At 36.4% G+C, this 25,658-nt stretch overlaps 1 protein-coding gene across 1 annotated transcript in view; it reads left to right on the top strand.

The window, feature by feature from the left end:
* The window catches only part of LAMA2 (laminin subunit alpha 2), a 672,905-nt gene that overhangs the window by 469,529 nt on the left and 177,718 nt on the right, over nt 1-25,658 (top strand). Inside the window, 3 exon segments of the mRNA XM_047732179.1 lie at nt 4,350-4,474; nt 11,156-11,242; nt 13,970-14,163. Of these exon segments, the coding sequence (XP_047588135.1) occupies nt 4,350-4,474; nt 11,156-11,242; nt 13,970-14,163 (406 nt within the window).

Here is a 25,658-nt window from a genome sequence, read left to right on the forward strand (position 1 = left end):
AATTGTACAAGATCCTACCTATTCTTTGGGGACATGGTTGTTCACTTAACTATAACATATGTTCTTAAAACACTCTCCAGCTAACTCACAATTTGACACCTTGCTGAATGATTTAGACTGGAATTTATGGGTAATTTATCTCAGAACCATTATCTCTTGCCATGCTGTTCTTAAATATGGAATGGCTATTTTATTGCTAAAATACTGGTTCTTTTGGATGGCCGAATAAAAGAAGATCATGGTACTTATACAACAAATCCTAATTGAGAATACGACAAATTATCTTGTTCTATTAATCATATTTCTATAAAGTTATTAGACTGAGACTTGGCCTTTTTCGTCTTAAGGAGACTGACTAGTTTAATCTATACTTCCTATATTGTACATTCAGCTATGCAGAATAGTCATCAAATGACTACCATGATTCAGTCACTGTGTTGAGCTAGAAGGAGCATTGAGCCCAGACTTGGGACATCAGGGAAAGTTTATCAGAGAAAACAACATTTAAAATGAGAGCTGACATGAGTAGCTGCTAACCAGGTAAGTGGAGGGATTTGCATATAAGAAGTCCCAGAGGAAAGAGAGAGCATGACATAATATGAGAATTTCAGATGGTCCTCTGTGGCTTTCACACAGCATACGAAGGTGGCAATGGCTAAAGCTAAGGCTGGAGGGGTAAGCAAACAGATGATAAAGGTATTTCTTGCCATGCTGGAAAGTGTATAATTCATCCTGAGGGCAATGGAGAACTAATGCAGACTTTCCAGCAAGAGAAAGGCATGGTTTGATAAGTTCTATAAGATGATCATTCTGATTGCAGTGTGGGGAAATCATTGCATTAAAAAAAATAAAATTAGAAGCAGGATCTTTAGCTAAATTCTGTTCCACTAAGCCAGGTAAAAATGAGACTAGCCCGATAAAAAATAGTAGGGACAAGGAAGTAAAAAAACAGAGAGTAATAGAATCATGGAACACACTGATCAAATAGGCTCTCTGAGATGAGAGAGGCCTCTCGATAGCTGGCCTGGGCAATTGAGCGGGTGTTAGTGACCCCAGATGAAACGGACAATTCAGAAGTATTAGCAGGTTTAAAGAGAGATGAGCTTAATCTTTGATATTTCAAATTCAAAGTGCTTTTGTTATGCAGTAAGATCTATCCAGGAAGCATTTGGAAATGTAAGTCTAGAACACATTAGAGACATCTGGCCTGAATATATAAAATTTAGAGATTTTGCCAAATAGGTGATAACCAAAGTCATAGTAATGGGTGAGATCACCAATGTAGATTGTGTAGGGAAAAGGGGAGAAAAGAAAAAAAAGAAGTGAGAGCCAAAGTAGAATCAAGAACCCAATCTTACTACACAGAAAGGGAAGAAAGAGTCCATGAAGGAGCGTAAGAAACTGTAGCCGAAGAGTTAGAAGAAAAATCAGCAGACCATACCATTAAAGAAACCATAGGAAGAGAAAATTCAAAGAGTAGCCAGAAATATTAGCTGCTGCAGAAAATTCATGTATCATAAGGACTTACTATTATCAGTAAATTTGGATTTATCAACAAAGACCTTATCAGTGAGCTGGAGTCAGAGTAACATGAGAAGACTTTTTTAAAGTGGGGAGTGCTGAAGGGAGATAAGGAAATAGAAATCGGGAATGTAAACAATGCTTTTAAAATGCTTATCAAAGATAGGATGGAAATTTCCAGAGATCTGAGGCCCCAGAGATATTTTTGAGCTAGAGAAGTCTGGGCCAACCTCAAATGCAAATAGGAAAAATGAGCAAAGAAGGGAAAAATGCAGATGCTGGTGAAAAGGGGGAGGCAGAAAGGCAAGGAATCCAGTTTAGGAAGAGAGTAGCTTCAGGCAAAGGACAAACACCACTTCCTATGGACAGAAATAAATGTTAAAAGGATGGAAAGTACTGCAAAACAGATGGCAAGTCTTTCACAGGAATCTGAGGGAACACTCTAATGAGTGCTTCCTCTTCTCTGAAAATAGGGAACTGTCATCAGCTGAGAGGTGGAGATTGAGCGTATTGGAGGTAAATATCCTATTATATAAGAAACTGGATTCATTTTACATTATAATAAAAGACATCTGTAAGTGTTGTAATGCATTTTCAAATATAGCCCCCAAAATGTAAAAAACCAAAACAATGGCCTAAAATTCGTCATGGTAATGTCATGATTTCACCCTATGCAAGAGCAGAAACTCTGAAAAAAAGAGTCAAGAGAAGTCCTAAAAAAATTTATAATTCCAGTGTGGAGGAACTGACTTCAGTTACTGTGTGTTATGATGGCCACACATACAATACCAAACTTTGTCTGGCCATTAGAACACACATGAAAAGTAAATATGTGCTTCTCTTTTGAATGAAGCCAAAAGCCCAGCATAGGGGATGTGGGCAAAGTTCAACATGGAGCCCACAGGTGTCTCTGTAGCTCCAGCTGAGTTGCTCAGATCAGTTCCATAACATTGATAGCTATTTTATTACTGACTTTTTTGCTTCTCAACTTTTCTTCTGAGATTCTTTATAAGAAGTCATCCTTATAAACCACTCTAAACCCTGTGTTATAAAAATCAAGCAAAATTGCAATCCATATTCCTCCTTTTTCCTCCATTTTCTCAACTCCCCAAGTCAAGTATCACATTTCCTCTACATAACAGTCCGTATTGCATTCCTGCTGCCTTGTTTCTTATTTGGCATTTTTTAAAATAATTTTTCCAAAGTAGAAGTAAATTAGTATAGAGTTGGATGTCATTTTACCTTTTTCTCTTGTTGATTCCTCTCAGTGCCTGACATATAGCTCTCCCTAAGTCCTCATTGCATGAATTATTGCAATGTGTTAAGTATAATTTTGCTTTATGAGAACTTTAATTACAAAACTACACAGTATTCTGAAACTATTCTCATTTCCTTATGGAACTGTCTTAAAGCACATAGCCCAAGTGCCTTACTATGCGAACATGAAAAAGAAAATTTTGACCTGGGATGCCTGGTTTCAGATTGGGTCCACTCCATTTATAAAGAGTTATCAACATCTGGCAAGGATTAGATGGATAACATCAGTAGTGGTAACATTAGTATAGTAACTTGGGTGACCTTTGTTCTGTTTTGTTTTGTTTTGCCTCTTGTTGCCTCTTAAAACATATGTGCTTGGTTTGGTTTCAGAAAGTCCATTGACAGGCATTCACCAAGGTCCCAGGACTTTTAGTACTTATCTAGCACCATTCTAGAAGAAATATAAATGGCCAGATGACATAATAAATTATAGAAATGTGTGAAGTAGGGACACCTGGGTACCTCCATTGGTTAAGCGACTGCCTTTGGCTAAGGTCATAATCCTGGAGTCCCAGGATCAAGTTCCACATCAGGCTCCCTGCTCAGCAGGGAGTCTGCTTCTCCCTCTCACCCTCTCCTCGGTCCTGTTTCTCTTTCTTATTCTGTCTCAAATAAATAAGTAAAATCTTTAAAAGAATGTGTGAAGTATGTTCCCCAGATTACAGTAAGAGAAAAAATTTACACAGAGATTGATACAGGAAAAAAAAGAAAGGAAATTCTTATTGTCAGTATAGCTGCAACAGCCTGGTATTGGTTTCTCTTATGAAAGAACTTTTTAAAAAATATGTATACCAATATATAAACAATGGAATACTATGCAGCCATCAAAAGAAATGAAATCTTGCCATTTGCGACGACATGGATAGAACTAGAGGGTATCATGCTTAGTGAAATAAGTCAATTGGAGAAAGACAACTATCATATGATCTCCCTGATATGAGGGAGAGGAGATGCAACATGGGTGGTTAAGGGAGTAGGAGAAGAATAAATGAAACAAGATGGGAGTGGGAGGGAGACAAACCATAAGTGACTCTTAATCTCACAAAACAAACTGAGGGTTGCTGGAGGGAGGGGGGTTGGGAGAGGGGGATGGGGTTATGGACATTGGGGAGGGTATGTGCTAAGGTGAGTGCTGTGAAGTGTGTAAACCTGGTGATTCACAGACCTGTACCCCTGGGGATAAAAATATATGTTTATAAAAAATTTAAAAAAAATATGTATACCAAGAGGCTCCTGAGTGGCTCAGTTGATTAAGTGTCTGACTCTTGATTTCAGCTCAGGTTATGATCCCAGGGTCATGATCTCAGGGTTGTGAGATCAAGGCCTGAATCAGGGCCTGTGCCCCACACACCTTCTCCCTCTCTCTCTAAAGTATATATATATATCAAGAACTCCTTCAATGATATGTATGTGTTCACAGGAGAACACATACTTATAGCTGAAGAGCTGTATGGCAAATTACATTGTAACTCTCAGTAAATAAAAACAAACTTCTCTCTTTTCCTTTACAGAATTGTCAACATCACACTGCTGGTGACTTCTGTGAACGATGTGCTCTTGGATATTATGGAATTGTCAGGGGATTGCCAAATGACTGTCAGCAATGTGCTTGCCCTCTAATTTCTTCCAGCAACAAGTAAGATTAAGAAATATTACCAAATTTCCCAATCAGTAGTACCATCTGTGTAGCACACGGGCTTCTAGGATTTAACTAATTTTTTCCATATAGACGAAATCTCTGTTTAAGATAGACATTTTTTTTAAACAATTTAAAAACATGACAAAAGTGAGCACATAATGCTCTGTGGTTTATTTTTCCATTAGAAAATAATGGAAATATCTACTGTCCCAAGTAAATAATATTAATTAAAATGTAAATACTAATATTGACATAATTTATGTTTATGCAATAAGTGATACATATGTACACATGTTTAATTTTACACACTTTTATAAGTATCTTGTATTTGCATATGGTTCTGACACAAACTCAACTATGAAGGATTGTTCAGGTGCATACTATGTGACTTCTGTGACTCCTTCCACTTGCTTTGTGTGTTTAATTCACAATTTGTAAAGAATTATTAAGAAAATAATTGAAAAAAGTAGCTACAGGAGGGTGACTTATTTTTACATTCCAAAATAAATCCATATTTCCCAGAATCACAGTCCCATTCTGTTAAGATGGTCTGAGCTTGGTACCATGGAAACATAGCCATAAGGGGAAACAAAAACCAGAATATCTTATTTCAGTGCTGTCTGCACATTCTGCACTGGTTTATCTATTGAAGAAAAGCCTTGTTGCGAAGTCTGTCTATACTTGAAAGTATAAGTGATTTATAGACTTCAATCTCTACCTGGTAGGGCAGTTTTTTCCTCTAAGAATTTACTTTTGAAAAGAATGTAGGGCAGTTTGTTCAGAATTAGAATCCTGGACTCCTTTTCTTGAGTATATGAGAGCCACAAAGCAATTGAGATAGATGATTCCCCCCTGCTGACTCAGTTTTTTTTTTTTCCTTCATCATTGGCTTTATATACATTCTGAAAACATTTTCATGTAAATTGTCTCCCTTTTTTCTGAAAGCTCCTCTTTTTTTTTCTGCTTATGAGAATCAAAGGTATTTTTGTCAAATGTGAATTTTTAGGCAAGTGGGATATAGATGGGGATAAAATACATGTTCTTTTTGTTCATGCAAGCACCAAGTGGTAGGTGTATGAAAAATAACATTATTTCTATTTTCCTTTCCCTAAACTCCCTCTGATGACTAGATTTAAACAAGAGAATGTTATTTATTATATTGTTATTAAAATGAGTCATTGGATTAGAAAGATTCAGTAATTAACTGATAATTTCTTTGATAACAATGAAGCATAACATCTGTTGAAAAGGCTCACAATAAAATGTGTCTTAAGAGAAGTCAACCTAAATGTAAAGGGACTTCAAAGATACAAATACCACACCTAATGTTGGAATCTTTAGGAACATATTGAAAAAAGTAGTAGCATTTATAATAGATCGTAAACAGTAGATTAAAAGGTTTTTACTAGTGGAGATAGCAGGAAATTACATGAACAAAAGCTTAGAAAATAGAAAACACAGTTCTTCACGTTTAAGAACTAATAAGTAAGAGTTTGGAATATGGAGTTCAAATAGATGAAAATGAGCGGATCAAATGAACAGGAGAATGGAGGCCATGTTATAGAAATCCTTGAATACCCATCTAAGAAATTGCTATTTAATTTTCTCTGTAATGAGGAAACACTGCAAGTTTTTAGTTAGAACAAACAAACAAAAAGGTTAATGTGGCCAGAGCCACACTTTAGGAAGACTATTAGGGGAGAGCTGTGTAAAATGAATTAAAACAGGCAAAGAAAAAAAGCAAAGAGTGCGATTAATATAAGCTATTGCACAAACTTAGGCAAAAGATAATGAGAACATAAAGGTAGGCGGTAGTAACAAGAAGGGAGAAGAGGGGACAGGTGTGAGAGCACTGTTGAATGCAGCTCTCCAGGAGTGCTAACTAATTAGACATGAGGAGTTCAGGCCAGGCAGGAGTTGAAGCCAAAGGTTGTTAGCCAGGTTGACTCGAAAATGGTAGTGCGATTAACCGAAATAGGGAAACCAGGAAAGAGCTGCTCCAGAGGATAGACAATTTATGTTCCAAATAGGTTAAAATTGATATGAAAGATCTGTCCAAATGGAAATATGCAAATAGCTGCAGAAAATGGAAATAGAATTGGAAGGGCAGATGAAGGAAGAGATATGTTAATAAATGAATTAAAATTGAATAAGATTTCCCGGGGTTATGTCTCCCAAGGGGAGCGTGTGGAAAGAAGGAAAGACAGAATTCCCTACACTAGAGAAACCAGAAAAGAAAGATGAGCCACGATGGGAACTGTCAGGGAGGCAAGGGAATGGAGACCACGTGGCTAAGGATACCCCCAGGGAGAAAAGCAGCTGCTCTCAGAGAAGTCTGAGTACACCGGGGAGCCATGACCTGTGAGGGTCATGGAAGAGTTTTGACAGTCAATCCAGGAAAACAGACATTATGTTACAAGGATGGCAGTTTATAGCTTTCAGAGTTTTCAAGAAGGAAAAAGAAAGAGTGCTACCTTGATTGGTTAGCAGGATTAATAGAAAGGTGTGTTTTCATTTTTGTTTTCTGTGATCTGTATAATTTAAGTACATTTTTATGGAAAGGACCCTCTAAGAATCAAAATACCAAATCCAAGTGGCTAGTTCAATGGTTTTCAAACTTTCTTAACTGCAACCATTGTAAGAAATCATTTTTTAATATCCTAAGTTGGTACATGCAAAACTTCTGTGTATATAATATAAAATATGTTTATAAATATGTATATATTCTATAACTTTTATTCAATTTCATTCTCCCACATTATTAGAAGAAATTTTATTCCAAACCCACTAGAGTGATTTCATGACCACTCATATGACCTCCTAAAGCTTGGCACATTAATTAACAAAGCAAAGACCTGTGCGTGCTAAGAAGGGAAGAGTTAAAATAAAAAGCAAAGAAACAAGCCAGGGCAAAGAAGAGAGGCCCTTCTTCCCAAGATACAAAAATAAATTCTGACTATTGGAGGAAGCTGAGATACCCCTCTTCAGTGGCTTGGATCTGTGCAGCCAATGAAAAGTAAGGAGTAAGTCATGGCTAGTGATTACTAACTCCCTTCCACACATTCGTTTTTCAATATTTCTTACCATGACAAACTGTCAACTACCATGACAGTGCAGTGTGGCTCAGGGTTTTCTGCCACTTACTCAAGGAAAAGTTAGATACTTTTCAACAGAGTAGAAGAAACTGTAAGCCCTCTACAGCCTGACCACCTTTCCCCTTCGGTGTCCTCTCTTCCCTTCTACAGTGATGTCACGTCGGAGTACCCTGTTCTTTCCCAAACACGCCAGCCATCTTTTGCCAGACAGAGAAAGACAAGAAACTGTGTGGTTTCATTTACATTGGGAATTTTTTTTTAAATATGGTCTCATAGAAACTGACTGTGGATGGTGGTTACCAGGGTGTGGGGAGAGGGGAAATTGGGAAAGGCTGGTAAAAGGATACAAATCTTCAGTTACAAGATGAATGAGGATTTTTTTTTTTTGAGAATTTATTTATTTATTTGACAGAGAGATCACAAGTAGGCAGAGAGGCAGGCAGCAAGAGGGGGGGAAGCAGGCTCCCTGCTGAGCAGAGAGCCAGATGTGGGGCTCGATCCCAGGACCCTGAGACCATGACCTGAGCCGAAGGCAGAGGCTTAACCCACTGAGCCACCCAAGCACCCCAAGATGAATGAGTTCTAAAGATCTAATATATAATATGGTAGTTGATAATATTTATTATATTGAAACTTACATTATTTTGAAACTTGCTAAGCAAATAGAACCTGTGTTCTCACCCCCCAAAAAAGGTAGGTATGCAGGAGTGATAGATGCATTAATTAATTTGTACATCTATGTATATCAAATCATCCCATGCACACTTTAGTTATAATTTTATTTGCCAGTTACACTCCGATAAAGTTGAGCAAAACACAGTAGGTACATAACGTGATATCAAGCAGTGCAAGTGCCTCCATGGAAAATAAAGCAGCCTCAGTGAACTGAGAGTGGCTGGGGTGCCCTGTTAGCCAGGGGCCTCGTGAAGAGCTTCATAAACAAAGGTTTATGCAGAGATGAAGGGAGTAATGGGGAGAGCCACATGACTGCCTGTACAAAGAGTAGTCCACCAGAGAGAAAAGTGCGTGAGTACACTGTCCTGGAGACTGGCCCATGCTTGGCAGACAACGTGGATCCAGGGCAGCTGGTGCAGAAGGAATGGTGTTGGGAGAAGCATGTCCAAGATATGTTTCAAGGAATCTCCAGTGGCTAATGAAATGTCCTAACTGCTAACAGTCTTCCAATAGCAAGGGGTGGCTTGGAACAGGGATATGCAATGATGTTAGCGATGGCAACAGGAGCAGCAGTTTCAGGTAGAGTGGATGTGGAATGTGAGAGGAAGGAGACAGCTGTGTCTTATGGCCAAAGAAATGGAAGTACAGAATGATCATGGCTGAGACAGGGAAAATTATGGAAAGGTCAGTGGGATTGTTTTAGAGGGGGGAAACTAAGTTTTAGATCTGTTAGGGTAGATGCAAAAGTTTTAAGCCTGAATGAGATCATTGAGGGAGAGAGGGCAGGACAGGTTAGGAGAAATCTGAAGACTGAAGTGTAGGGCACATAAAGAGGTCAAGGGCATGATGTATATTCAGCAAAGACTGAAAAAGAACAACCAGTGAACTGGGATAAAAACAAGAAGAGGGTGGGATCCAGGAAGCCATTTCATCTGTATAGTATCCACAGGAACAACACAGACTAGCAGACTCCAAATCTTAGAAACTCTCTTGAGGCAAATTTGGAGTTAGCAGACATAAGGAAATGTCTAAGATGGCTGCCAACAGAAAAGCACAGGATTTCTGAGTGGCCCTGCAGATAATATGGGAATGGAGAGTAGATGAGGGAGTTGTGAGCCAAAGAATCAACTCTAACTTAAAGTAACTTGTGATCCCTACACCCTCCTTCATAAGTCCTTACATGTGATTTAGGAAAGGATTCAATATACCAAAATGTCGTAATTCAGAAAAGTTTATATCTACTCTTCAAGGAGAATTATAACATTCTTGCATAGTAATTGAGACAGATATATTACTATAAAGGATTATAATTTAATTAGGTTGGCTCTCTAGAGTTTCACTTGAAATGTCTAAAACTTGTTTCCAAGTGCCTATATATATATATGTACATACATATATATATGTGAGTTCAAAATGTGATATATGAGTGTGTGTATGCACACGTATGTATGTGTGTGTACAGATTCTCTCAGCATCAAGCTTTAACTGAGAGAGCTAAAAGCTTGCCAGAATGTGTCAATTATGTATTTGTGGATCTATTTTGTGAAGGCAAAAAATAAATTTGTTGGATAATGAATTTGTGAGTAGTAGATCAATTTGTTCACATATTTCACAAAGGTTAGAGTTTATTACTCATTCATGTACTATTGATTCCGTGCACTAGAAGACAATTAAAATAAGGTCATCGTGGCCCCTGACTGATAGAAGTTGTGGTCCTGGTCTATACACAACATATCTTTGTCAACATCAACTTCTTTAGCAGACCAACACAAAGAAAAAGAGTGTTCGCAGTGTTACCATCTTGCAACAGATATATTCTTTTTTTTCCTTCCAAGTTTCTGATGGATCATGCAGTTTTATCTAGTGGGAATCCTGTACTTATATTTGAAAGAAGTTTGCAACAACCTAAAATTACATGTTAGTACAGGTTAGTTTTCAAGTCTTGCTAATTGTTTCGTTTGTAGAGAAAGATGATCAGAAAACCTGGCAAAGCCTGGCTGGCTGTGGTCTACCCGTGCCAGAGTAAGAACAGGGCAAGTTATTTAAGACCTACTTAGTAGAAAAGATCATAAAATTGTCAGAAATTTTTATTCATTTTCTTGTAGAGAGCTTTCCCATCATTCCTCACATGAAATCACATTCCTTTGTGTTTAAAATAAATTTAGTTTTAAATCCATATGTAAATTAGAAAAAGCACTCTTACTTTATGTGAAATATTTATTCACAATTCATGTGTTGAAGGGCTAGTGGCAATTTGGGCTGAGTTTTCAGAAAAAAATTATCTAGCTCCTAGGACCAGTTTTTTTAATTGAAAAATAGTCAGAAATACTTATTCTGCTATCAGACAAATGTGTGTGAATGCTACTCCTATTTTTCTTTCAATTCATGAGAAACAGGACACTTGCTGGATGTTTAATATTTTTATGGTTGTCATATAATTAAAATTTCAAAATGTTTACGTAGTGTGAGGCATTGCAAATTCATTAAAAAATGACCATATTTATTTGTCAACTATTATTGGTAATATTTTGTTGTGATACCCTACCCTTGACTAGAATGTATACATAATTATAAATATGCCATTTATAACTACCCTCAAATAAGTTCCAATCATCTGGATAATGGACAAAATTAAATATATAAAATAAATAGGTTAAAAGATTTTTTACGGGCGCCTGGGTGGCTCAGTGGGTTAAGCCGCTGCCTTCGGCTCAGGTCATGATCTCAGGGTCCTGGGATCGAGTCCCGCATCGGGCTCTCTGCTCAGCGGGGAGCCTGCTTCCTCCTCTCTCTCTGCCTGCCTCTCTGCCTGCTTGTGATCTCTCTCTGTCAAATAAATAAATAAAATCTTTTAAAAAAAAAATTAAAAGATTTTTTACAATGTTTTTTTTTTTTCTTTCCAACTCAGTTTTAGCCCTTCTTGTGTCATGCAAGGCCTCGATGATTACCGTTGCTCCGCTTGCCCACGGGGATACGAAGGCCAGTACTGTGAACGGTATGCGGTCATGAATCCTAGAGATCGTTTAATAAAGGATCACAGTAGAAATGTAGTCATTATTTTCATAATTTATTTTCATTTTCTCTAATAGTTCATATGCTTTCCACACTTATTTTTTATTTTTATATCTGTAGAAACTTTCTCCGAAGATAGTCGTTTATTTCCACCATATATATATACACATGTATGTATATATATAAAAATGTGCTTTGGTATTCATGCTTAGGCTAATATTCATTTCATGCCCTTGTAAATACCAGAAGGATGATGACTAAAAGCATCCCTGGACACCAAGGCTGTTATCTGAAGTAATTTATGAAAAAAATGTTCAGTAGTATACTACATTTATCTATGTAAGCATGTAAATATCTACGTTCCCACTATCTATGAATACAGGTATATAGAAAAGACTAGAAGGGTGCAGTGAAATGACAATTACTGTCTTAAGCCAAAGTGATTATAGAAAATGTATTTTTTCATATCCATTAATGTTTAATCAATAGGAGTTGACAGTTCATATAGCTTATAGATGAACAGGGCATATATTATCAAATATGAATGCTTTGAATTATTTTCACAGTTCTCAAATGTTGTTACAGCTTTACTTTCATCACCTCCAACATATAAATGATCAAATTATATTTCCCTGAAAAATTGCTTTTATTCAGCTAATTAAACCAAAGGTCTTGGTTAAATTTTTATTGTAACTTTCCAAATGAATTTGTTCCACTTCTGAGAGCTTCTTAAATCCTTTGAATCACCTTATGACCTGCCTAAGCTCATCAGCTCAGGTCTAAAATTGCTTACATGTTTTGAGGGTCTCTGTAATGTAGGAAACCCCTCCCCATGTTTTATCTTTGTTTCTTTTGTAATTAACTCTTTGAGCATTTAATCAATCTCAGTCTGCTTAGAATAGAATTCTTTCACCTGCAAATGTTAAGAAATAATTTAAGTAGACTTATTTAAATGGTCGAGCATTTATAATCTTACACTGAAAATAAAATAACAATTAAAACCACAAATGTGTAAAAGCTTAGTTAAGGATAGCTTTTTTTTTTTTTTTTTTTTTTGCATTGCCTTTTCTAACCAGCACAAGATATATTAATTTTCACAATTATCTGTGCAAATTTCCACTGAAGATAGTTTGGGATTATCTGCCTAATGTTTGTAATTTTTGGCTTTAGCCTCCTACTGTCTCTCAACTTCCTCCCATGCTTGTCTCTGGAACAAATACTGTGGGTGTTAATTATAGTTAGCTGACCATATATATAACTTATTGTCCAAACCAGGATACTCTAAGGAGAGATAGGAAGTGTTTTAATAATTAAATTAGGACAACAGGTAATGTGGGACCATTCTGGGCAACCCAGAGCATATGGTCCTGCTAGGATCTTGTTATTACCAGGTTTCCAGTAACATAACCCACAGTGGTATATACTTAGGTGAATGGGTGTGTGAATGAGTGGAAGAGTCAATGAATTGATTTCATATTGGGTTCATCCAGTTGGATTTTCTTTCTAATATCTCAAATTAATGTTACATAATTTATTTTCATAACATTAACCCACTTCAAGATGGAATCTCCACCTTGAGGATGATATGACAGAAAGACCAGTAAAGTTAAATAGAAAATCTGATAGTTTATTGCCACTTAGTTTCTTTTTGTTCAAAATTAGTGGGTTGAATTATTTGGTCATTTTTTTTTTAAAGATTTTATTTATTTATTTGACAGAGAGAGAGATCACAAGTAGACAGAGAGGCAGGCAGAGAGAGGGGAAGGGAAGCAGGCTCCCTGCTGAGCAGAGAGCCCGATGCGGGACTCGATCCCAGGACCCTGAGATCATGACCTGAGCCGAAGGCAGCGGCTTAACCCACTGAGCCACCCAGGCGCCCTATTTGGTCATTTTGATCTTTAAAATGCATGAGTGGGGACGCCTGGGTGGCTCAGTTGGTTAAGCAGCTGCCTTCGGCTCAGGTCATGATCCCAGCGTCCTGGGATTGAGTCCCACATCGGGCTCCTTGCTTGGCGGGGAGCCTGCTTCTCCCTCTGCCTCTGCCTGCCATTCTGTCTGCCTGTACTCGCTCTCTCTCCCTCTCTCTCTGACAAATAAATAAAAATAAATAAAAATTAAAAAAAAAAATAAAATGCATGAGTGTAGGAAAGCCCAGGTGTCAATATATAATTTTATTTATTTATAATTTTTTTAAAAAAGAAGACTTCAAAACAACGTTTATGATCCAGAGTAGTGGTAGGCAAAGTGACCCACAGAATTTGGCCCATTGCCTGATTCTGTATGGCACTATAAGCTAACAATGGTTGTTACAGGCAAACGTTTACAATCAGTGTGACGATAGGAAGCACTAAATTTGACACCTTAGTAAGAACTTCCTTCTTGTTAGTAGATTGATTTTACGTTAATACATTACAATTACAAAGTAATTTGTACTCAAATATTGTTGTTGTTGTTGTTGTTATGTCTTGAATTCCATCAGCCAAAAAAATGCTTAGAAATGTATTTATTCCTCACCGAATGGTTTTGATTTTGCATCTTGATCTGGAAAAGTGTAAAATCGGTACTGGCTAATTCTTTACAGGAAAAGTGTACTGGCTCCTGATCTATTGACTCTTGGTATCACTTTGGTTCCATCCAACACAACACAAACACAACAATTGAGAGACGTGACATATTATTAATCTCCTGCTTTTTCACTGTTTAAATCCAGATGTGCCCCTGGCTATACTGGTAGCCCCAGCAGCCCTGGAGGTTCCTGCCAAGAATGTGAGTGTGACCCCCACGGCTCGCTGCCTGTCCCCTGTGACCCCATCACAGGGCTCTGCACATGCCGCCCCGGAGCCACAGGGCCGAAGTGTGACGGCTGCAAGCATTGGCATGCACGCGAGGGCATGGAGTGTGTGTGTACGTACACTAACTACGCCATTCGTTCTGGGGGCCCTTTTCCAACTTCAGTCTTGTTTCCAATGAGAACTACTGACTCTTTTTTATTTTTTCTTTTTCTGCAATAGCTAATGCTACTCGTCATTCTTCCTGACACCATCTATCTACCTTATGCTGTTTGCCTGTTGTTTTTGTCTCTGTCCTGTGGAGTCCAGAACAGCTGAAAAAATCCTCAGCATGCTTTAGTCCATGCACAGAAGACCTACGACCAAGCTTCTAGAGGCATATTTTATTTTATTTTCTCCAGCTCAGAGTTTGCAGTTTTACGCAGGGTTGGCATAGGCTCTGTGACAGATTAAAGACCTGGGTCCATTCAATTTTTCAGAATCCTCCTGAATTTGTAATCCGCTGGACAGGCACTTTAGGCCTTGAATTACAACTGACTTTTCTTTCCTAGCTTGTAGGGAAATCCACAGGCATACTGCTTCATAACTTTCTCTTGAACTGCAGATCCTGAAAGCAGTGACAGTGAACTCAAGTATTTTTACTCACAGGTGCAATAAACAGAAAACAGTTTGCTTTTTTTTTTTTTGAAACTGCTGCTGCTGGCTTTAGTAATCCCATAGGCCATATAGAAAGTACATTGACTATCAGTAGTTAAATATAATTAGATTATATAAATTCTAATCTAAAATTGGGTTATTTATAAATTTAGGAGGGACTGTTACATTCTTTTTTGTCTTGAGGGAATTTACATTAGTGGTCTTAATTCTTTTTAAAAAAATAGAAATATAAAATATTTGATTAGCTTTGATTTTAATATTTACCTATTTTAGTGTATTTATGCATGCCAATATTTCTAGTTTTCACATCTTATGTGTGTGTTAATCTTAATAGCATTTTAATTAGAATTTTTGTTTGTGTTCCAATTTTATAAGAGTTACCTCAAAAGCTAAGGCTGGCCAGCATGGATGTGTGTATGGATGGATTTGAAGTATAATTAACATACAAAGTTATGTTAGTTTCAGGTGTACAACATAGTGATTCAACAATTCTGCACATTTCTCAATGGTCACCATAAGAGTAGTCACCATCTGTCACCAAATGACTATATTCCCGATGCTATACTTTTCATACCCATGAATTATTTATTTTATAACTAGAAATTTGTACCTCTTAACCTATTTCACATTTCACACAACCCCCACCACCTCCTTTCTGGCAATTATTAGCTTATTCTCTGTATTTAAGTGTCTAGTTTTTCATTTTTTTGTTTTGTTTTTTAGGTTCCACTTACAAGTGAAGTCATATGATTATTTGTCTGACATATATCACGCAATACTTTCCAGGTCCATCCATGTTGTTGTACATGGCAAGATTTCATTCTTCTTTATGGCTGAGTAGTATTCCACTGTATATATATATACACCTTCTTTACACATTCATCTAACAATGGACATTTGAGTTGCTTCCATAACTTGGCCATTGTAAATAATGCAATAAACATAGTGGTGCATATACCTTTTTGAATTAGTATTTATATTTTCTTTGGTTAAATACCTAGTAGTGGAATTGCTGGATTGTATGGTATCTCTACTTCTAATTTTTTGAGGAAACTCCATACTGTTTCCACAGCAGTTACACCAATTTACATTCTCACCAACAATGAACAATTACTTTTTCTCCACATCCTTGCCAACACTTATTTCTTGTTTTTTCGATTCTAGCCATTCTTACAGGTGAAAGGTGATAGATATTGCATCATGGTTTTGATTTTCATTTCCCTAATGACCAGTGATGTTGCGCATCTTCTCATGTGTCTTTTGGCCATCTGCAGGTCTTCATTGGGAAAATGTCTATCCAGGTCCTCTGTCCATTTTTAATTAAATTATTTGGGTTTTTTGATGTTGAATTGTAGAAGTTTTTTGTATATTTTGGATGTTAACTCCTTATCAGGTATATCACTTTCAAATATCTTATCCCGTTCAGTAGGCTGTCTTAGTTTTGTTGGTGGTTTCCTTTGCCTTGCAAAAGCTTTTTATTCTGGTGTAATCCCAACAGTTTATTTTTGCTTTTGTTTCCCTTGCCTGAGAAGACATAGATAATAAAATATTCCTAAGGCCAATGTCAAAGAAGTACTGCCTGTGTTTTCCTCAAGGATTTTTATGATTTGAGGTCTCACATATAGGTCTTTAATCCATTTTTCGGTTATTTTTTTTATGGTCTAAGAAGGTGGTCCAGTTTTATTCTCTTCCATGTAGCTGTCCATTTTTACCAACATCATTTGTTGAAGATACTGTCTTTTCCCCACTGTATAGTCTTGCCTCCTTTGTTGTTGATTAATTCACCATATAAGCCTGGGGTTTTCTTTGGGATTCTTTATTCTGTTGCATTGATCAATGTGTCTATTTTTGTGCTAGACAATACTGTTTTGGTTATACAGCTTTGTGATATATCTAGAAATCTGGGATTGTGATACCTCTTTGTTCTTCCTTCTCAAGATTGCTTGGGCTATTTGGAGTCTTTTGTGGTTCTATGAAAATTTTAGTATCATTTGTTCTATTTCTGTGAAAAATGCTATTGGTATTTTTTTTTAAAGATTTTATTTATTTATTTGATAGATAGAGATCACAAGCAGGCAGAGAGGCAGGCAGAGAGAGAGAGAGGAGGAAGCAGGCTCCCTGCTGAGCAGAGAGCCTGATGTGGGGCTCGATCCCAGGACCCTGGGATCATGACCTGGGCCGAAGGCAGAGGCTTTAACCCACTGAGCCACCCAGGCGCCCCAATGCTATTGGTATTTTAATAGGATAGTCTTTTGTGGTTCTATGAAAATTTTAGTATCATTTGTTCTATTTCTGTGAAAAATGCTATTGGTATTTTGATAGGAATTGCATCCAATCCGTAGATTGTTTTGGGTTGTACAGACATTTTAACAGTATTAATTCTTCCCATCCATAGGCATGGGATGTTTCTTTGTGTCACCTTAAATTTCTCTCATCACCTGGCGATTCGCAGACCTGTACCCCTGGGGATAAAAATATATGTTTATAAAAAATAAAATTTAAAAAAAAAATTTTCTCTCATCAATGTTTTATAGATTTTAAGAGTACAGGCCTTTTACCTCCTTAAGTTTAATTCCAAGTATTTTATTATTATTTGTGCAGTTGTGAATGAGGTGGTCTTCTTATTTCTCTTTCTTCCACTTCATTATTAGTGCATAGAAATGCAACGTATTTCTATATATTAATTTTGTACCCTGCAATTTTACTGAGTTTATTTATCACTTGTAGAAGTTTTTTGGTGGAGTCTTTAGGGTTTTTTATGTATATAGCATCATGCCATCTGCAAATAGTTGACAGTTTTAGTCCCTTCTTACCAATGACTACCTTTTGTTTTCTTCTTGTCTGATTGCCATGGCTAGGACTTCCCGTACTATGCTGAATGAAAGTGGTGAGCATGGACATCCTTGTCTGTTCCTGATATTAGGGAAAAAGTTCTCAGTTTTTCACCATTGAGAATGAGAACCTGTGGGTTCTTCATGTATGACTTTTATTATGTTGAGGCATATTCTCTCTAAATAAACTTTATTGAGATTTTTTATTATGAACGAATATTGTATTTGTCAAACACTTTTCCTGCATCTATCAGAATGATCCTGGTTTTTTCCCTTTATCTTATAATGTGATGTAGTATACTGATTCATTTTGGAATTTTAAACCACACTTGTATACTTGGAATAAACTGCTTGCTTCTGGTGAATGATATTTTTAATTTATTATTGAACTTGGTTTGCTAATATTTTATTGAGAATTTTTACATCTATGTTCATCAGAGATATTGGCCTTTTATCCTTTTCTTTGTAGTATCTTTGGTTTTGGTATCAGGGTAATCTTGGCCTCATAGAATAAATCTGGAAGTTTTCTTTTCACTTCTATTTTTTTTTTAATACTTTGAGGTGAGTAAGCATTAACTCTTCTTTAAGTGTTTGGAAGAATTCATCTGTGAAGCCATCTGGCCTTAGACGTTTGTTTTTTGGGAGGTTTTTTGATTTACAGATTCAATTTCATTACTGGTAATCAGTTAATCAGATTTTCTATTTCTTCCTGATTTAGTTTGGGAAGGTTATATGTTTCTAGGAATTTATCAGTTTCTTCTAGGTTATCCAATTTGTTGACATACACTTTTTCATAATATTCTCTTATAATTCCTTGTATTTCTCCAGAGTCTGTTGTTATTTCTCCTCATTCATTTCTGCTTTTGTTTATTTGGGTTCTTTTTTTTTTCCTTGATCATTCTGGCTAAAAGTTTATCAATTTTGTTCATCTTTTCAAAGAACTAGTTCTTGATTTCATTGATTATTTCTGTTGGTTTTTCTTTGTCTTTTTTCTGTTCTAATAATTATTATTTTCTTTCTTCTACTACCTTTGGGCTTTGTTCTTTCTTCTTTTTATAGTTTTTTTTTAATCTTTTGTAACATTTGTTTGTTTTATTACTCTAGCTACATTTTTTTTCTCTTTACTTAAATTCAATTAGCCAACATATAGTACATCATTAGTCAGATATAAAGTTCAATAATTCATCAGTTGCATATAACACCCTGTGCTCATCACATCATGTGCCCTCCTTCATGCCCATCACTCAATTACCCCATCCCCCAACCCACCTCCCCCTCCAGCAACACTCAGTTTATTTTCTATAGTTAAAAGTCTCTCAGGTTTTTCTCCTTTTCTGAGGACTTCCCTTTCATTTTTCCCTCCTTTCTCTTATGATCTTCTGTGCTGTTTCTTATATTCCACATATGAGTAGAACCATATGATGATTGTCTTTCTCTGATTGACTTATTTCACTCAGTGTAATACCCTCCACTTCCATCCACATGGATGCAAATTGTAAGCATTTGTCCTTTCTGATGTATATATATAAAACACTTCTTTATCCATTTATCTGTTGGTGGACATCTCAACTGTTTCCAAACTTTTCTATTGTGGACATTGCTGCTGTGAACATTGGGGTGTAGGTGTCCCTTCAGATCACTACATTTGTATCTTTGGAGTAAATACCTAGTGGTGCAATTGCTGGATCGTAGGGTAGCTCTACTTTTAATTTCTTGAGGAAATCCATACTGTTTTTCGAAGTGGTTGTACCATCTTGTATTCCCACCAACAGTGTAAGAGGGTTCCCCTTTCTCTGCAACCTTTCCAAAATTTGTTATTTCCTCACTTGTTCATTTTAGCCATTCTAACTGGTGTGAGGTGATATCTCATTGTATCTCACATCTCATTACAAGCAATGTGAGGCATTTTTTCATGTGTTGGCCATCTGGATGTCTTCTTTGGAGAAATGTATGTTCATGTCTTTTAGCCATTTCTTGACTGGATTATTTGTTTTTTGGGTGTTGAGTTTGATAAGTTCTTCGTAGATCTTGGATACTAGCCCTTTATTTGATATGTCATTTGTGAAATATTTTCTCCCATTCTGTAGGTTGCCTTTCAGTTTTGTTGAATTTCTTTTGCTATGCAGAAGTTTTCTTTTTTCTTTCTTTTTTTTTTTTTTGAAGAGTTTATTTATTTATTTTGACAGAGAGACCAAGCACAAACAGGGGGAGAGCAAGAGAGGGAGAAGAAGTACGTTCCCCACTGAGTGGAATGTGTGATGTGGGGCATAATCCCAGGTCCCTGGGATCATGACCGGAGCCAAAGGCAGACGCTTAACCAGCTGAACCACCTGTGTGTCCCTGTGCAGCTTTTTATCTTGATGAAGTCCCAATATTCATTTTTGCTTTTGTTTACCTTGTCTTTGAAGACATGTCTAGCAAAAAAGTTGCTGTGGCAGAGGACAAAGAGGTTGCTGCCTGTGTTTTCCTCTAGATTTGTAGATTGCTCTAAGTAGCATAGACATCTTGAAAGTATTTGGACTTCCAATCCATGAGCATGGAATGTTTTTCCATTTCTTTGTGTCTTCCTTAGTTTCCTTCATGAGTACTCTATAGTTTTCTGCTTACAGATCTCTTGCCTCTTTGTTTAGATTTATTTCTAGCTATCTTATGGGTTTTTTGGGCAATTGTAAATGGGATCAACTCCTTAATTTTTATTTCTTCTGTCTCCCTGTTGGTATATAGAAATGCAACTGATTTCTGTGCACTGATTTTATACCCTGACACTTTACTGAATTCCTGTATGAGTTCTAGCATTTGGGGGGTAGAGTTTTTGGGTCTGCCATGTAGAGTATCATGTCATCTATAAGGAGTAAGAGTTTGATTTCTTTGCTGATGCAGATGCTTTTCATTTCCTTTTGTTGCCTGATTGCTGATGCTAGAACTTTTAGTACTATGTTGAACAGCAGTGTTGATAGTGGACATCCCTGCCATGTTCCTGACCTTAGGGGAAAAGCTCTGTTTTTCCCCATTGAGAATGATATTCACTGTGGGTTTTTCATAGCCTTGATGATACTGAGATATGTACCCTCTATCCCTACACTGTGAAGAGTTTTAATCAAGAAAGGATACTATACTTTGTCAAATGCTTTTTCTGCATCTATTAAGAGGATCATATGGTTCTTCTCCTTTCTTTTATTAATCTAGTGTATCACATTCATTGATTTGTGAATGTTGAACCAAACTTGCATCCCAGGAATAAATCTCACTTGGTCATGGTGAATAATCCTTTCAATGTATTCTTGGATACTGTCCTGTTAGCTAGTATTTTGGTGAGAATTTTTGCATCCATGTTCATCAGGAATATTGATCTGTAATTCTCCTTTTTAGGAGGGTTTTTGTCGGTCTTGAGATCAAGGTAATGCTGGCCTCATAAAAAGAGCTTGGACGTTTTCCTTCCATTTTGATTTCTTGGAGAGTTTCAGAAGAATAGGTATTAATTCTTCTTTAAACATTTGGTAGAATTCCCCCGGGAAGCCTTCTGGCCCTGGGCTCTTGTTTGTTGGGAGATTTTTTTTTTTTTATTACAGCTTCAGTTTCCTTGGTGGTTATGGATCTGTTCAGGTTTTCTCTTTCTGGTTCAGGTTTGATAGTTTATACGTCTCTAGGAATGTGTCCATTTCTTCCAGATTGCCTAATTTGTTGGCATGTACTTGCTCATAATATGTTCTTACATATATTTACATTTTTACATATATTTACATTGTATTTCTTCCATGTTGGTTGTGATCTCTTCTCTTCCATTCATGATTTTGTTTGGGTCCTTTCTCTTTTCTTTTTGATAAGTCTGGCCAGTGGTTTATCAATCTTATTAATTCTTTCAAAGAACCAACTCCTAGTTTCATTGATCTGTTCTAATGTTCTTTTGGTTTCTAGTTCATTGATTTCTGCCCTGATCTTTATGATTTCTCTTCTCCTGCTGGGTTTAGGCTTTCTTTGCTATTCTTTCTCCAGCTCCTTTAGGTGTAGGGTTAGGTTGTATATTTGAGACCTTTCTTGTTTCTTGAGAAAGGCTTGTATCAGTATATATTTTCCTCTTGGGACTGCCTTTGCTGTGTCCCACAGATTTTGAACAGTTGTGTTTTCATTATCATTTGTTTCCATGGGTTTTTTAAATTCTTCTTTAATTTCCTGGTTGACCCATTCATTCTTTAGTAGGATTCTCTTTAGCCTCCATGTATTTGAGTTCTTTCCATATTTCCTTTTGTGATTTAGTTCAAGTTTCAAAGCACTGTTGTCTGAAAATATTCAGGGAATAATCCCAATCTTTAGGTACCAGTTGAGACCTGATTTATGATCCAATATTTTGGAGAATGTTCCACGTGCACTCAAGAAGAATGTGCATTCTGTTGCTTTAGGATGGAATGCTCTGTATATATCTGTGAAGTCTATCTGGTTAAGTGTGTTATTCAAATCCCTTGTTTCCTTGTTGATCATCTGCTTAGATGATCTGTCTATTGTAGTGAATGGGTTGTTAAAGTCCCCTACTATTTTGTTATCATCAATGTTTTTCTTCAAATTTGTTATTAATTGGCTTATATAATTAGTGGTTCCCAAGTTAGGAGCATAAATTTTTATAATTGTTAAATCTTGTTGTGTAGACCTTTTAAGTATGATATAGTGTCCCTCTTCATTCCTTACTATATCTTTGGTTTAAAATCTAATTTGACTGAAAAAAAGTTGCTACCCCAGCTTTGTTTTGATGTTCATTAGCATGATAAATAGTTCTCTGCACACTCATTTTCAATCTGGAGGTGTCTCTGGGTCAAAAATAAGTCTCTTGTAGACAGCTTATGGATGGTCTTGCTTTTTTATCCAATCTGATACCTTGTGTCTTTTGACTAGAGCATTTAGCCCATTTACTGTCAGAGTAACTATTGAAAGGTAGGAATTTAGTGCCTGTAAAGTCCTTGTTTCTGTATATTGTCTCTGTTTCTTTCTGGTCTGTATTACTTTAGAGCTCTCTCTTTGCTTACAGGATCTCCTCTAATATTTTTATAGGGTTGGTTTTGTGATCACAAATTCTTTCAGTTTCTGTTTGTCCTGGAAACTCTTTATCTCTCCTTCCATTCTGAATGAGAGCCTTTCTGGATAAAGTATTCTGGGCTACATGTTTTTCTCATTTAATACCCTGAATATATCAGGCCAGCCCTTTCTGGCCTGCTAGGTCTCTGTGTATACGTCTGCTACCAGTCTAATGTTCCTACCCTTATACTTTAAGGACCTCTTGTCTCAAGTTGCTTTCAGGATTTTCTCTTTATCTCTGAAATTTGCAAATTTCTCTATTAAATATCAGGGTGTTGACCTATTTTATTGATTTTGAGGGGGGGGTTCTCTGTGCCTTCTGGACTTGAATACCTGTTCCTTCCCCAGATTAGGGACATTCTCAGTTATGATTTGGTCAAATATATATTCTGTCCCTCTCTCCCTTTCTTCTTCCTCTGGGACCCCAATAATTCTAATATTGTTTCGCTTTATGGTATCACTGATTTCTCAAAGCCTTTCCTCATGGTCCATTAATTGTTTTCCTCTCTTTTCCTCAGCTTCCTTCCTTTCCATCATTTTGTCTTCTATGTCACTGATTCTCTCTTCTGCCTCATTTACCCTAGCTGTAGAGCATCCATTTTTGGACTGTGTTTCCATAAAAGCATTTTAAATTTTGGCCTGATTAGATCTTATTTCTGCACTAAGAGATTCTCTAGTGTTTTTGTGCTTTTTTTAAGCCCAGCTAGTATCTTTATAATCATTTATTCTGAATTCTAGATCTGACATTTTATTTATATCCATATTGATTAGATTGATGGCAGACAGTATTACCTCTGGTTCTTTCTTTTGTTGTGGATTTCTCCTTCTAGTCATTTTGTCCAGAGACTAGATGAATGAGAGAACAAAATAAAACTATATGAACACACTAGACAAATCTGAAGAGGTCAGAAACCAAAAAAGAAAAAAAAGGGGAAAAAAAAGAAAGAAAAGAAAAGAAAAAGGAGAAGGTGGGGGAGGAAAGAATATAATCTCAAAAGTGGAAAAAACAGGGTGATACACTTGGTCCTGGGTGTATTTTGGGTTGTTGTTAGAAGACACTGAACTCCAAAACTGTAAAGAAAGAAGAACTTATATATATACAAAAATGAGTATAGTAAAAGGAAGCCAAAAATGAAAAATATATCTATAAAATGTAAATATCAAAATGGGGGTGCCTGGGTGGCTCAGTGAGTTAAGACTCTGCCTTCGGCTCAGGTCATGATCTCAGGGTCCTGGGATTGAGCCCCGCATTGGGCTCTCTGCTCAGCAGGGTCCTGCTTCCTCCTCTCTCTCTCTCTACCTGCCTCTCTGCCTGCTTGTGATCTCTGTCAAATAAATAAATAAAATTTAAATAAATAAATAAATAAGTATCAAATTAAGATTAAAAAAATACTTAAAAAACAAAAAGTTGATAAGAAGCTAGTTGAAACTAGTTGAAAGAAGGAAAGAACTAGTTGAAAAGAAAAAAAGAAACTAGTTGGAAAGGAAAAACAAGAAAAGAAGAAAAAAATTTAAACTGAGAGAATAAATACTCATGAGAAAAAAATCTCAAATTCTGTATACTACTTTTCCCTAGCACAGAAGTTTTTCAGTTCCATGTGATTCATAAACTTGATATTTGCCTGATGTTCATGCTGGTCTTCTGGGGAGAGGCCTGGTGCACTGATTCTCAGGTGTCTTTGCCTGGGCAGATTTGCACCTCTCTCCCCCTTACCAGGGGGCCAAGCTCAGTGTAAGCTGCTTTGGGTTGCTCTATGTGGCTTTTGTTCCCTGAAGGGTTTCACACTGCTTGCAAAAAGTGGTCGCTTTTCTATTTGTAGAATTGCAGCAGTTCTTTTCTTAGCTCTCAGGTTGAATTTACAGGAGTTCAGAATGATTTGATAGATACCTACCTGAATTCAAGGGACCAGATAAATGCAGGTCCCCTACGTTTCCACCATCTTCCCTCTATTCTACTTCTTTTAGTTCTTTTCAGTGTAAAGAACTGTTGTTTATTTGAGATTTTTCTTGTTTCTGGAGGTAAGCCTGTATTGCAATAAACTTCCCTCTGAGAACTGCTTTCACTGTAGTCCAAGGATTTTGTACCATCTATTTTCATTTTTATGTGTCTCCATGTATTTTTTTTTCCTCTTTGATTTCTTCATTGATCAGTTCATTATTTAGTAGCATATTGTTTAGTCTCCATGTATTAAGGCTGGCTTTTAAAATGTGCCAGAAAACGTGAAAACTGGGTATGTATGCTAATATGGGTTTTAAACCATTTTTTCAATGTATTTCTATCATCTTTAATAAAAATATATCACATTAAAGTAAAAGTAAATTTCAAGGTTGAGGGGAGAGAAAGATTAAATGTAATACATGATACACATTGTACATTGTCATATTCATTTATGCATATGCATATGGTTATATGCATATATGCATATACATTCTTTCAATATTATATATTTTAATGATAATTGGAGTGTACTTCTAATACAATCAAATTAGTTTTATTATTATTTTCAAGTTATATTATTGACATTGATGTATTTAACTAGATAATATATAGATGCTCCAAATATAAACACTAATATAAACAGTCCTTGAATTTTAAATCATTGATTTTCTTAATTATCTAGAAGTAAACTTGAAATACAAACACCACGTTTCACGTGCATCACCAAAAAAATACAATAACACATTAAAGACTGAGAGAGATAAAATAATGGGATTACTTTCTGATCATTTATTTTAAAGGGAGTTGTCATTCTTCCCATCAACAATAGTGGCTCTAAGTTCTTATTCTGTTGGTGATTAATGCTTTATATACGTTTAAATAGCTTTATAAGAAACCTTATTTTTTTTGTCCTTCACATCAGTGAAATTTAAGCCTCCCAGAGTCCCAGGTGGTAGCAAAGGTGCTAGTCGTTCAGTGACAGAGTTATTCCAGCCTTATAATATTCATTTGCGTTCTTCTTGTTCCACAGAGAAATGTACATCCCATTGCTATACATGATATTCAATTCAGTTGCTATATCCAGAAAATTTTAATATTCTTCTGTAGGATTAAACAATG

The sequence above is a fragment of the Lutra lutra genome, chromosome 6 (assembly GCF_902655055.1).
Source record: "Lutra lutra chromosome 6, mLutLut1.2, whole genome shotgun sequence".
Classification (NCBI taxonomy): Eukaryota; Metazoa; Chordata; class Mammalia; order Carnivora; family Mustelidae; genus Lutra; species Lutra lutra.